Below are 14,345 nucleotides of genomic sequence, written 5' to 3' on the forward strand. Positions count from 1 at the left end.
CTCGCGTAAATAAAAATTAATTCACGCGATATGCGAATATACACGTTGAGTTTGCGTTGGAATTCTGTTCTTCTTTCGGTTCGTTGGTAGCTGAACCGAAAGATGATGTTATCAAAAGCATTCTGCTTTTACATCGCCAATTCGTTTACTTCATTTCGCGTTTCTCACGCCTGCGTTATCAAGCGCATAGAATATACGTTATAATGTAACGTAGCATATCCCAGCATGCTCGTTCAGCCTTCCACTCGCATCGTTTTCGTTTAATTTATACGTTGTTGCGATGTTTAACCCGCGAGAGTAACTGTATGGGAATATAAATTTATAAGATTGTAAAATACGTGGCCGTAGAAACCGGAATACAAATTATAAACTGTGCGTGGTAATACGCAACGCTGTGCTGAATTTTCGTTTATGAGATTAGCATTTTCTTACTGTCCAATTATCCTATTTCCTTGCGATACATCGCGACCGAAACGAATGTGTACCAGGCCTTTTAGTATCGCGAGATTTGAAACGAAAGACGAGCGCGTTGCTAAACGAGACAACGAAAACGAAATGGCGAACTAGAAACTAGTTTTCGCCGAAATCCCGCATTTATTAATAAAAAAACAATCGTCGTTTCGTCATGCAACCTTAGAAAATTCACTTTAGTTACTCAAAATTGCCGTAAAAGCACGTCGCAAATAGACAAAACTGTGGATCTTTGCAGCTGAAAATCGGAAAGAATATTTCAAGTAAGTAAATTCATTTGCAGTTTCGTTGCATTTATATGCCTGCGTATGTGTGACGGTACGATCAGAAGTTCATAAAAGATAGGTTTTTCTCTATATATATACCAAATTGAAGTTTAACAAAATAACACGTATATTATATTTATTTATTGTATCGTGCCTGCTCTTCTTGGCAATTAGGGTCCGCAATACGCTACAACACAGTTAGAAAACCAGCAATATCTTCGCAAAAATAACGATTTCTTTTCGAAAACAAGAAGAGTAATTTCTAATTGTAGATTAAAATTGGACAGCCGGTATAATCCACTTTGAAGAAAATCAGACAGAGTACGAAGCAATCGTTTCAGGACTCGAAATTCTCGTACTTCCTTGGCAAAGACAGTGGCAAATTTTGAACGACGAAGGCTTCGAAAATGATCGCTGGATAGAATTTCTAGGCATATCGCCTTCACGAAATGACCGACCAGGAAAGATCGAGTCGCGATTCGACTCGTCGATCGAGTCGTCGATCGAGTCGTCAGCCGAGCCACGAACCGAGTAGAGAGCTGAAATCTCGTAACAATTCCACTACCAATCGCTTCGATTGCGATCCTCGATGCGTGTCTCCTAGCACAGGGGAAGATCCAACGCTGATCGTGCGTAGCAACCGAGTTCCTAATACTTAGACTGCGAATTTTTCGAAAATTATTTCACGTAGCACGTATCATAGAGACCAGCATACTTTGGGATATTTTATACGCAATTTCTCGTGTCACGAGCAATTTTGCATTTTCAAAATTCCTCCCTTGCGAACCAGTTGACCTTATCCTGACAGAAACTTTTCTACCAATTAAAGTAAATATTAGCAATCAGCAGCATGAAAGAATGCAACATGAACGGGACGATATTTTTGATAAATACAGAAATATAATAATCGGTCGATACGCGTGGTGCTCACAGTGCAGCATAGTTACACACTTGTCATAAATGTAATTTAAATTTCATCGTTGTTTCCTTCGTTCGTCTAACTTTATGCAAATCAGCCCCTCAGCTTTTCTTAATATAAGAATTTACATAAATTCAGACGAACGAAAGTAGCAACGACGAACGTACAATTTCAAATTGAATTTCGAAACCGAGCACTTGACCGAGCCTGGCAAGGTAGTGTTCCAGAGAAACGTATTTCGTGGTTCGATCAGTCTCTCATTTCGAATGATTCGGCTCTGTTGGTTCGGTGAAGCACGCTGCGGAAAGTATTTCGATTATGAAACAGACGTGAGTTCCACGAACTGCGGCGTGCGGAATATTCGGGGCGGCGCGTCGATATCCGAGGTAATTCAATAAATACCGGTGCTATCAAGAAGTTCCTGTACCAATGAGCTCTGAATAATTCCGAAAGTTTGGGAAATTGTGGAGCACGTCTCCGGCCGAAATCGCGAAAGTTCCCGCGTACGATGTTGAGCAAACCAACGTGAAATCGTCGGATCTCCTGATTCTGGGTGTGTTGCGTGGCAGGTGATAAGGACATGACGAGATTTACGCACGTATGGGAAATAGACGTAGGTCAGTTGTAGGAGGCCGATCGTAGAAACGATGCGGGTCCAGTAGAGGCAGTTTCATTATGCTTTCGTCGTATGTCAAGTTCAAAAGTAACAGAATATGAAACTTGTGAGGCATAGGTATAAATAAACTAGAAATATTTTATACTTAGGGGCTGTGTATGTATGCTTTTACGCGACTGACATTAAAGTAACGTTCCTTGACGATAGCTTTCGAGGATTAACTATCATAGAGAATCAAAGAAAGAGAGAAAACACTATGCTTGCAAAGTTAAATTTTCTGGTTTAATGTTACTTTTCGTAACAGCCCATTGAATCGTACGAAATACGCGCTTGCGAGGGACGCTGTGCGACATCTAACTCTAAGAGACGATCAGAGAAGGCGTCCGAGTCAAAAGATTGTGGGTACAAGCACTGCTGAAAGAAACAGAAGATTGGACGTTGGTCTGTGCCGAAGAAAACGCTTCTGGGTCGCGAAGATAATCTCGCGTCGAGCTGAAACAACACCTTTCTTCTTCCTCCCTTCGTAATTTTATAAAAACATTCAATTTTATCCCTAAGCTCTTTACTGTAAAAGTATTTATCATACCGTTGCTTTTTTCGCTTTTACAGACAGCAATTAACAGAAATGTTGAATTTAAATTGCAGAAATCGAAAGACAAGCCACGAAATAGAATTTATATCATAGTTTTATTTTAGATCTCTCGTTACAAGACGTCGGTGAAAAATGCCTGTCATCATAGGATGCACGAAAGAGAACAATTGCAAAAAGCTCGCATTCTTAAAAGCCAAGATGCTTGAACAAGCTCGGGCCGCAGGTTTGCTTTATTTCACGTTAAATCTGTTTTGGCAAATTTTCGTATTTGATCAGCCTCTCGAGGTATTTATTAGAATCGTTCTTTGGACAAATTAGAACCAATATTGAGAAAACGTGATTTTAACGATCCGTTCGATTAAAGTAATCCTGAATTATAGCAATGACGACGAGAATAACGAATATAACAATACTATTTTGCCTTGCTTTCAAACGAGCAATATATTGGTAGAAATTTTCTACAAACGTGCAGTGTCCAAGCACTTTGCTTATTCATCGTACATTTTCAAACACGCGAGAAGTACACAAAATACCAATTATTCGCGCATAAATTTAATCTCCTGTTTACCCTATCGATTCAAACGTTTTAAGTCCACTTCTTTAAACTTCAGCGTTAAATATACCGGTAAATAACACGCAAATTGCATCTGCGCACGTGCGAGCTCATTTCCGGTTTTAAATTCGCTGAAGATACTTTCATTGAAATTGATACTTTAATTAACGAAAAACGCTGTGTAATTTGCTGAAACAAAGGACACGCGTAACGTCAGAGATGGTCAATTATTTAGAATACGTCACGCCTCACCGATCTCGACGGCCTTGAAACGTGTTACTACGTTCAATAGTCTGAGCCAGACAGCTTTAGCTCCTCAGGTGTTTCCAACAAACTTCAGTTAAATCTAAGTTAGGATTACGTCGCCATTCTAGGGTAAAATAATATTAGACATAAATTCTCCGTACCTCCGTATTATCTTTAAAATTGAAACCGAACAACTGTTACATGCAGGACAGTTGTTCGCGAGGGCAGATTCTCGACTCGGAATTTGCAAAAATTATAAAATTTCGGGGATACACGAAGGACATATATTATTATTATTGCTTGGTCAGTGCTTTTCTGCTTTGGAAGAGCTTTCGGTTTTACACCTCATTTACCTATTTCGCTTCTTATATATATATATATTTACCTCCCCTCTTACTCCCTTAATTATTCTGTCTTTAAAACTACGACAACTTTTGGGCTTTTGCCTCCTTGCTGTGCTTCTTTATCGTCGCTCCTGCCCGTCTTGTAATTGCTCTTCGCTTCTCCAATATTGTTTTCAATTCTATTAATCCGTTTCCAGTCTCGTTTAGTATTTTTTCTTTCTCTCTTGGTCCCCGTCGAGGACATGTATTTATGCATTCTTTTTTCTTGCCCAAATCCGCTCTGATGAAATGAAACGGACTCGTAAAGATCCGCCTGCTTCTCGATTCCGTCCCTCGCTACAACATCCATCAATTTTTTTACCAAACGATAATCCTAATTGAAGGGAGTAGCTGTTGCCTGTAAACTTCTTTCCTAGTTCTTACAGTTGCCAAGTTATAACGAGAAATGGAAGGGTAGCCGGGTGTTGGGGGGGTCGATCTCGTCCCTCGGAGAGAATTTTGGGCAGCGAACAAAAATTGCCCGATGCATAACTCGTATGCGTATTCTCGGCACATCCGCGAAGTCTCGTAATTTTGTGAGTTGCCGGTTTGGGGATCTACCCTCGTCAAAATCATGTCCGCGACAAGATATTTCGAGACCATGGAAATTGGTGAGGTCGGTCCCATTCCGAACGACTGTCCGTCGATGTAATACCGCGAATTCGAACCTAGAGAAGAGCAAAAGCAACGAGGTGGGCGCTAGCTCGGAGGAACTCATGGAAACGCCTCTACGTTCCACCGACACCGAGTTGAATCGCGAGCCAAGAATCGTGGAACAGCTGGAGGACGAAGAAGTCGAGCAAGGACCGATCGAAGGATCCGAGGTTCCAGCTGAACTTCGCGAAACAGCTGGCCAAGCTGAAGGAACAAATAACGAGGACCCGACTGACGCCTAGGGCATTTGAAAATTCATCAACACCAGCCAAGAATATCATCGAACAAAGGAGCGAAAAACTGGACCACAGAGCAGAAATCTTGGCAACCGATCCTCAAACGGACGCTCCTAATTTACTGACAGTTAGGTAACAATTGCTCGTTCCCTTCGACTCGAAATCTTTTGTCCCGGTTGCATCGTTAATGGTCCCATCGGGCTCCAGGAGGACTCGTTGTACGTACGACATGATATATTCATATTCTTTCACTCGCGCCCTGTCTCCCAAGTTCGACAAAACGACGAATCCTGTCCGCTACGTACGATCGAGTTCTCCAAACGATGATCCGCGGTCGTTGAGTCTCGATTTTCGACCGATTACGGAGAGAAAAGTATTTACGTGTATCAGTGCTCGGTTTTCCAATGCTCTGCGTCTGTCTCTGAGTCGAAGATCTACACTTGCAACGAAACGACGTCGTTTCCGACTACGTCTCGCGCTTATCATAAATTTGCATCGTTCGAACAGAAAGCCAGCCGCCGGGAAACGCGCGGCAGCCTCCGAGGAAGAGACTCGTTTAGCCGCGTAATCACCGGAGGCGGATTAATTCGCCGACATCGAGGAGCTGTGCAAGCTCGCGAGGCTCGGCCGTGCAACGAGAGGAAAACGAGAGGCAAGAAATCAAGGGAACCTTTTGTGCTTAACGACAGCCAGAGCCCGGCGGAGTCCTTGGGTAAATTTGCCGACTCGTCCGCTAACTAAGGACGTCCCAACTGACGATTTCAGCTCGGCTATCCGACTAGAAAAGAGGTCGCGCGGTGGTTGTTCCGCGCCGTGCGCGAGATCAAGTTCCGTTGGTTCTTTGCCCGGTCATGTTGTATCGTCGTGGCTCGCTCAGGATCGAAATCGAATTAACGCGACCGAGGAATTGAAACGGGACGATCCGAAACAGTTTGGAGTCGTTGGATGTTTCTCGGAGATCGAAAATTGGTTCGTCCGAGGCTATGGAGAGCGAACCTAACGAGCGACAGGAAGCAGAAGGTATCGTAACGAAGTTAAGAGCAAAGAAAGAAATAATACGACAGTTCTCTTTTTTCTTTTTTTTCGTCGATCGCCTCAGAAATTTGTTGCGCTTTATCGGTCAACGATGGATTCGGAATATTTTAGCCAGAACTGGAGAAATAGCGCGATCAAAATTAAGCACGAGGAAAGATCGCAATACTCTTCGTGAGATAATTTGAACAGCACGCGCCCTACCTTTAACAAATATAATCTACAACTTCCATTTTGCAATTTGCAACTACCGATGGTGTTTCAGGGCATAATTTTCTGTTTTCAATGGAACAAATACGTTTGTTAACGATACGAAACTCGCTACTCTAATATCCGGCGAGAAGTAGACAGAACGCAGTTGTTGCGTGTCTTGCGTGCGAGCATTTGAAATATTCGCGCGATCTTTCGTAGAAACTAAAGAGGCCGATGAGGTTGCAGAAGAGGTCGAGGAAGATATCGAAGAGAAGACAACGAAAGCAGGAACTTCAGACGAAACCGCAGAGGGGAAGCCGTTGAAGCAGGATGAATCGGTGCAGTCATCGATAGACGAAGAATGCCCGTCTCAAGGCTGGGACGAACACGCGAAAGAAAGTGAGACAATTTTAATTCCCCTGAGAGATCGAAGCAGGCGTCTCGACGTATCCGAAAGGAAACTCGCAGTTGCCTGTTAAAGAAAAGCGGAAATTTATTTCCAAATCCTTCGATGTTTCTGCGTTCTGCCCGCGTTGAGCTACTTTGCCGCGTACTTCTTACGGGTCCCATTCAAATCACCGACAGCAATTCGTCGACGACAGTGTTTGATCGTCGGTTGCTTAAACTGTCAACGGCTTCGCTGCTGTAGTTTTAACGATGGCCAGGACGCGTACCAAATCATTGATCCGCGTCGAAATTACGTTCGAACTTCACGCGAATTAATTGCAACCGAAGCTGCAAGTTGTTTCATTGCTACCACTCAATTTTTCTGCCCCGTATTGCGTTTGGGTTGGATATTCCATCAATTATCTACAACCATCGAACCTACAGAAGTAAAAATCCTCTGTTATTTCCATGTGTTGATACTGCCAGTCAGTGGGAACCGGTGCCAGTCAAAATTATCGTCGGACGATGATGTTGTCAATCAGCTCCGCTGTCGGTCAAATCTGTTGTCGTTAAAAATGGTGTCGGCGATTTCAGTGGCGATTTTCGGAAACAACGCTAGGACTTGGGAGAAGGTGGCAACGAGTACGAGCTTAACTTGCGAAATTCCAAGCGGTGCGGCACAATTTCGTCACTTTCCATTCATCGTCCGCAAATTTTACTGTAGCTTCTGCGCGAAATTGTGTCTGCGACCGTCAGGAATTTCGCAAGTTATGTCCACGCCGGCTGCCAGCTTAGGCGATACCATTCTACGAAGCTGGATCCTACAAAAACTGCTGACCTGTTACGACGAGCTTATCGATTATGAAAAAGTTCGTCGAAAGTTCTGTCGTTTCTTTGTTAACGAAGGGAAACGCTTCGCGCGTGTTATCAGCCGCCTCTGTCGCCTTGCCGCCTTTAAATTCTTACGATAACGCGCGCCCAATTTTTACTCTGTCGGACGACGTATTAATCGCTCCTTTGCCTGATTAATCGTTCATTGCGCGCTTTGTCTATTCGAGCTGAGTGACGAAAGACTCGTGAACACAGAAACGACAACCATACTTTCCCTTGACAACGCTCTCGGTGTTGCCAGGAACCTAACTCCAAGCCAAACCTAACGCTAGTTTAAAGTTTGTCGAAAGTATATAGAACGCATGGAACAACGCGAAGGTTTTTGGAAATTTTCTGCTTTTCATTGATAGGCTATCGGAGGCTACTTTCCGCGTGCCAACGATGATCGAACGAATGATTTCAAGTGGGCTGGGACGTGCACGCGAGGCTTTCTCGTCGGGAAATTCGTTTCGTATGGTCCGCTACGTCGATTCTAATCGGCTTTATGAAATTTCGCAAACAGCGAAGGATCTCGGCTGGTGCTGCGCTTTCGGTGAAAAGCTGGGACGAAAGATCGAATGAAATTCGAAATGCCCCGGCCGTAATCGGCTTTGTCAAATTTCATAAACAACTGGAAACTGAACTCTGCGAAAGACGAACCGAGACGTTGCGAACTGCACAGGAGTTTGAGCGAAGCGTTAAATTATCGTGACTTTAACGCGTCAAAGTATCTTCTCTATTCATCTTCCTTTCTAACGATCCCGCGAGATTCTTGTTTGCGAAAGAGCATTCGCCAGTGTCGCTGGAATTTTTATCTCGAATGATACTCTTCGTTGTTTACGTGTAATTTTCTTCTTTTTTTCCACACGATGTGTTCGACGTTTATAAAAATGAACATTTCTAAACATTTACGCGCGAATATTTCCCCGCGCGCAAGGACACACGGCGTAAATTTCCTCCTTCGCTTAAAGGAAATTCAAGCGAGCAACGCTTTGGTCAAAACTCGGGGCTCACGATCGATTTCGATTCTGTTCCCGTAGGATTCGACACGGCCGTCTTCACTTTGGGCACGTGCGCTGCGGTTTTCGCTGTCTACATTTACATCGTGTACAGTTTGAGCAGTCCACCGACCGTGTTGCATCGAGTCTAACAGCGGTTCCCTAATCAAACGATCGAAAGACCGTGCAAGTCGAACGCCGGAGTCGACTGTTTGCGACAGCTGTGTACAAAAGCAGTGTATCCGAAACGTAAAATATACCGAGCAGAAGATGAATGTCAGCGGAATGTTTTCTTTAACGCACAGACTCACTGACAGACAGACTTTAACAAGCTCTTCGAGGAACAAATCATATATTTTACGTATTTATATATTTAATTACAAATTATATACGATATTTTGGAATTTCATTGGCATTTCAACGCGACTTAACTATCATTGTCGCCTTAATAATAGTTGAAACGAACCTGAGAACGTATGTAGAAATTTCCAGACATTACTCGATATTGCAAGGATACTCGATATCGCAATGATCGTCAGGATATTGGCAAGACCAATTATCGACTATATTTATAAATCCGAATATTTAGTTGAGCCATTCTTAGCGCTAGCTGTGTCTTCACGTTGCATACTAATTTCGACAATGACGTTGAACGTACGTCTTGCAACTTCTTCGTAGACTCTCGGGTCGATCTGGAATTTCGCTATTGCAATTAGGATAGTTGTATCTTCGTTACACAGCTAACCAAGTTGCACAAAGTTTCGCTCGATGCGCGTAATATATTCATGAAAAAATGTTAAGATACTCGAGAACCGTTGTCGTGATTGTATTGATAAAGTTTGAAAAGGATCCGAGGGTGTATGCACGTAGAGACGAGGAAATATCTATTGGGAACTATTTCGCCAAGACCAGCAATTTGAAAGATCCATTATTCGCGACATCGCTAAGCCAGAATATTCAGCGTGATCGTGTATAACGCTAATTTTACGTTGCAGACTACTCTGTTAACGCTGCATGCTAATTTTTCACCGAATTTATGTTGCCAACGAATATCTTGCAGCTTTTATATACATCTTTGGCTTAGTTTCGAAATTTACCAGCGGAATCAGGATAATCCTGCCTCGTTACGGTATTAACGAAGTTTCAAAAAGTTCGGTACAATGTGCGTAGTATGTTCATAAAAAAAAAATTCTATATTAAAGTGTTTGAGTGCTTTGGCGAGTCACTGTACTTTCATAAATAATCGGGCTGGGTGAAACGACGGCGTAGAAAAGTTTCCTCGTTTCCCGCTGAACGGTGAAAAGTTCTATCAAGTCAGTTACCCAACCAGTCGACTTGTTCTGTTGTAGATTAATTAATTTCTACCGCGTCGCGTGATTCAATTAACAGAGCTAATTGGATTTCATCGTTGGATCGACGCTCGCGTCAAACGGAATATCGATAGAATTTAAAAAGTGCTGATAACGTCGGAGAAACGTATCACCGCGCGCTGTCTTGCAAATGTATTTGGACACCTGTCACGGATAACTTTCTTTTTTCGCCCCCCCCCCCAAATCTGTCACTAATTATAAGAGAAGAAGGGGCCGTGTTGCACGAGTTTTCGATTGTTAACGGAAAGAAAATTGGGCATAATTTGCCAGCGATGAGTTTTTACCGTCGCATTTCTTTTTAACGAGTATTACTTTGCAATACCTTTGAAAGTTCCATCTGAAAATGCATTCGGTGTTCCATTTGCAGTCAATTAAAATGTTGATGAAGCGTCTCTTATCGAATGAAACGACACGACGTACCTATTATTTGAAATAGAAGGCGCGCGCGAAATAGAGAACAGATGGAACGTGACACGACGTAGCAAAAAGACGTATCGTAAAAACGATGGAACAATCAACGAAATGTTGATTCTGATAGCCCGTAAAAATGAATTGCCATTTCGATTGAACATTCTAATCTAATTAGCCACATTGGAACATGTCGTTCCTTCGCAAAAATAATGCGTCGACGTTAACGGTACAAGAATATGTGGTCGAAGTCAGTGCTTCGGTTTTATATTACAACGCGTATTTTCTTCGACTGGAAACCCGGTTCGATCGATTTTCCGACGACCGGTCGATCGAATGGTACTTGCAAATTTAAACGGTGATTTCTGCCTGCGTGTATTTCTCTGGAACGTAACATCAAATTTCGAGAATTTCCACCGCAAACTCAACGCGTCCAAGTTTGACGTACATCCCGCTACCATTGACTCGGATTAATTAAATTTCTGGATTCCTTTGACGGAGAATGATGACCTTTCGCCTTCTCACGCTCGGTAATGTACACTGAAACCTGTCTGGGGTTGTCCGCAAAATTGCCATAAGTTACTGCGCCCCTTAAATACCTAGCGATCTCAGAAATTAGACGGAGCGCGTGAAGTACAACGCGTATATACCTTCGTTCTATAACGTCTCTCTGTAAGAGATACGCAAATCTCGAAGGTTTCGTGATTTCGAGACACGCGAGAGCGAGCAGCCTGCCTTGTCCGAACTAATAAGAGGGCGGCATAATTATTCGGATAATGGAATATCGCGCATAACAGAAGAGTCGCTAGACAGAGCGGAATTTTTATGCATTTATGAGAAATTCAAAGGCGCGGAAATGCGTAGAATGCGGGAAATATGCAAAAGTATATGAAATATTCAAAGTGTAGTACTCGTTATAATATGCAGTACGTAAAGCAATTTTCTGTCTGGCTTTCATATTCTCTGTGAATATGCATTTGCATGAATATCAGCGATCGAACAATCACTTTTCTCCTATTGAAATTGATTAGCGTGAATGTTCACGCGTTATATGAATTCTACGCGTCCTTACGCTTGCGCAAGCCTTCCACGAACGTAGCTGAAAATGCACGTTCGTAAACGTTGTCTGAGAAGAAGAAGAAGAAGAAAAAGAAGAACTGGAGGAGGGCGAGACGAAGTTCTACCGAAGATGTTAAAAATTCCCTGCTGTCCGTCATTTCCTGTCCCACTGACTCTCCAGTGAAATATAGCACGAGCTGAAAGCAACAATACGACGCATAATTACGGAAGAAAAATGCAGAAGCCGCACTCTCGATTCGTATTTCTATGCGGAGAAATGGCAGAATAAAAAGAAGCGTCCCGCTGGCCTCGTTATTTCGTTGTTCTTCTCGTCTATCCGCTTTTATTTGTCAAAGAATGGATCGATGACGTCAGAGAACACTCGAAGGCTAATAGCTCCTTGAACGTGCCCCTCGAACGAAAACGACGATTTCTACGATGGCGCCCGGAATCTACAGAAACTATCGAGACGTTTGATATTTATTCGTATCTGTATATCATTTTTACATCGATACACAAATGACGACGATGAACGGAACGACCATTTAACGTGCGTAAAGTCAGGCTTACGCGTTAGCCCAGACGGTGGATCGAAGTAAGATCCAGTAAAAAACTGGAACAATGGAGACATCGACCCGGTGTCCAGTCAATTCACTGGAATGTTACGATTTGCTTCCACGTTAACAAATTGATTTTTATAAGATACCAATCTTATTAATTGTGCTCTAAAATCATAACCTGTAAGAGACCTAGTCTGACCCAATTTACAAGCCGCGAACCTAAGAAGACCAGCTGCATTCTCTCAACGAGTTGTTGGTATCTCAACTGGTTTGGCGACCAGACGATAGACGCGTGCTCCGAGTGCTATTGTTAATCTTGAAGAGGAATAACAAACCCGCTACAATTCTCCTAGTCTGGAGAGATCACAGATTCGACAAGAACGCGATTGAATGTAACAAGAGCGATGATCGCTGTAACAGACGTCTATTCTGATCCTAACACGAACCTAAGAGGACTACGTTGCATTCTTTCAATGAGCAGATGATAGTGGCGCGACGTAAATGCGGCGTAATTAGGGTGCAGTATAAAATAGAATTTACCTGTTCCTCGTCTACAGTCGAGTAATTAACGAGAGGAGCTTTCTTGGAAGAAACGTCATGGGAAAGGCGAAGCGGCACGGCGCTATGTGAAATTGCCACTTAGACCTTGTCGCGGATTGGGTTAAATTTCAATTTCTGCCACACGGGCTATATCTAGCACGGTGAATTATTGGATTACTCGGAATGTTCGACGAATCTGGTCGCGTGACGGAATGTTTCGCGGCGTCTCATTACTCGCGCAATCGAGTTTCAGCCGGCTGGCTCGCTCGCATCGCGATGAATTTTCACGCTGCTCGCAACTTCCATCGCGATACTTGCATCGTGAACGCGAAGATCGACCACCCCGAAAATGCTTTAAATTGCGCTGAATCGTGCGACGCTGTGGAATATGTAAAGTAATTTTACGGCGTGCTCCGTCGCGCGAATATCTCCGCTGACGAGTTTCAACAAAAATGTGTTTCATCGAAGATCGTGCGCAGTCACGAGTGCATGGCCATTTTTTTTTTTTGCAAAAATGACATTAATCGAATAGCGCGCGCGTTGAACAAGGGCTGATTTTTTAGAGTTCGTTGGCTTTATACGTTGAAAATAATGCGAACATTTTTTATTTTGTTTTCTGTTTCGGCCGATTACTTACAGTTGCATCGAATTACCGCACTGGACGACTAGTGACTTATTTTTATTAGTCGATATCGTAGATCGAGTTTTGGCATCTTTGGAAAAAATTAGTTTCGATTGAAATTGTTTAAACGACCTTTTATAAAAGAGTTAGTAATATCTAAGTACGACGTGGCAGCAGAAGAATCGTCGCAAGGCAGGATGAAACGGTCCACCGTAATTTTTGCAAAATAATACTCGACAACGCGTACAACGTTTCCCACGGCAGCAAGTGTTCAAATACTTTCTTCGAAACGTTTATTCTCGTCTTGTAATATTTTTGTTCTACGCTAGAACCATTTTAAAAGTGTCCAGTTAGCTCGAAATTGCATTATGGCGTGACACTTCCTTCTCTTTCGCTCTGTTTATCAAGGAAATTTCCAAAATCGAAATATTTATCGGAATTTCGCGTTTTATTTTACAGTCAAATTATTAACTTTTAAAATAACATTCCATCTACAAAGTGTAATGGAAAGTCTTTTTGCAATTTATTGGAAGACACGAATAAGTATGGCGAGGAATGAATTATGACCGATCGACGAAGTACGGTAGAAGTCAAAGGACGAAATGTATGAATTTTTGAAGTGCCACGGGTTATGTAAGGGATAGTTGCCAAGCTATTTACAATTTATCGATAGACAGGAATGAGCGTGGCGAGGAATAAATTTATGGCTTAGTTGTGAAGCAGAGCAGCAGTGGACGACTCTCCGCGGTTTCTGCTAGCGGGAAACGTGCTGTTTCACGTTGCCGCGCCATACCCATATCTCACAGCAAGACAGATTGCCCACGAAACTCGAGTTGAAATCAATTTTCTAAACGTTCGTCGAAGTACCTGTGCGAGGATATTAAGCGACTAAAACCGCAAATGCTAATCCGGCAAACCGTCGGCAACGTTGAAGTTTATTTAATGCAAAACGAAAGGACGAAAAATGGAAACGTCGGTCTTGTCCGATAGTTTCCTTCGTTAGATACATTTTTCGTTGGATGATCATCGTTCTGTTGAAGATTTCGCGTACGAAAAATCCGTCTGCAACATAACGTCTCCGTATCTGCTTATTTCCTTTCACGAAATATTTTATCGCGTCGATAGAAAGTTATATTTCTGTACGGTTCAACCGCGAATCCGCATCTTTTTATTGCCCACGCTATCGATATTAAAACAAGACACGTTAGGGAAAAAGAAAAAAAACTGCATTCCGCGACACACTGCTGCTTCCCTTGGTTTCATGAAGTAGCAGGATCTGCGAAAAGTTGTGCACGAAATTGTGTCCGGAACTGTCAGGAATTTCGCAAGTTATGCTCACGCTGGCTACGACCTTAGACGATACCGTTCTAT

The 14,345-nt window shown here is 42.8% G+C and overlaps 2 protein-coding genes across 3 annotated transcripts in view; both read left to right on the forward strand.

Moving 5' to 3' along the window:
• LOC117166140 (uncharacterized) overlaps positions 1–14,345 on the forward strand; it is a 116,086-nt gene that overhangs the window by 29,133 nt on the left and 72,608 nt on the right. The gene's annotated exons all lie outside the window — the stretch shown is intronic.
• Positions 564–8,828, forward strand: LOC117166141 (uncharacterized). The gene is made up of 7 exons (XM_076626031.1): positions 564–734; positions 2,577–2,795; positions 2,969–3,087; positions 4,719–5,068; positions 5,444–5,956; positions 6,380–6,559; positions 8,458–8,828. The coding sequence occupies exons 5-7, from the start codon at positions 5,920–5,922 to the stop codon at positions 8,565–8,567; spliced, it is 327 nt and encodes a 108-aa protein (XP_076482146.1). The 5' UTR covers positions 564–734; positions 2,577–2,795; positions 2,969–3,087; positions 4,719–5,068; positions 5,444–5,919; the 3' UTR covers positions 8,568–8,828.

Source organism: Bombus vancouverensis, chromosome 17 (assembly GCF_051014615.1).
Source record: "Bombus vancouverensis nearcticus chromosome 17, iyBomVanc1_principal, whole genome shotgun sequence".
Lineage (NCBI taxonomy): Eukaryota > Metazoa > Arthropoda > Insecta > Hymenoptera > Apidae > Bombus > Bombus vancouverensis.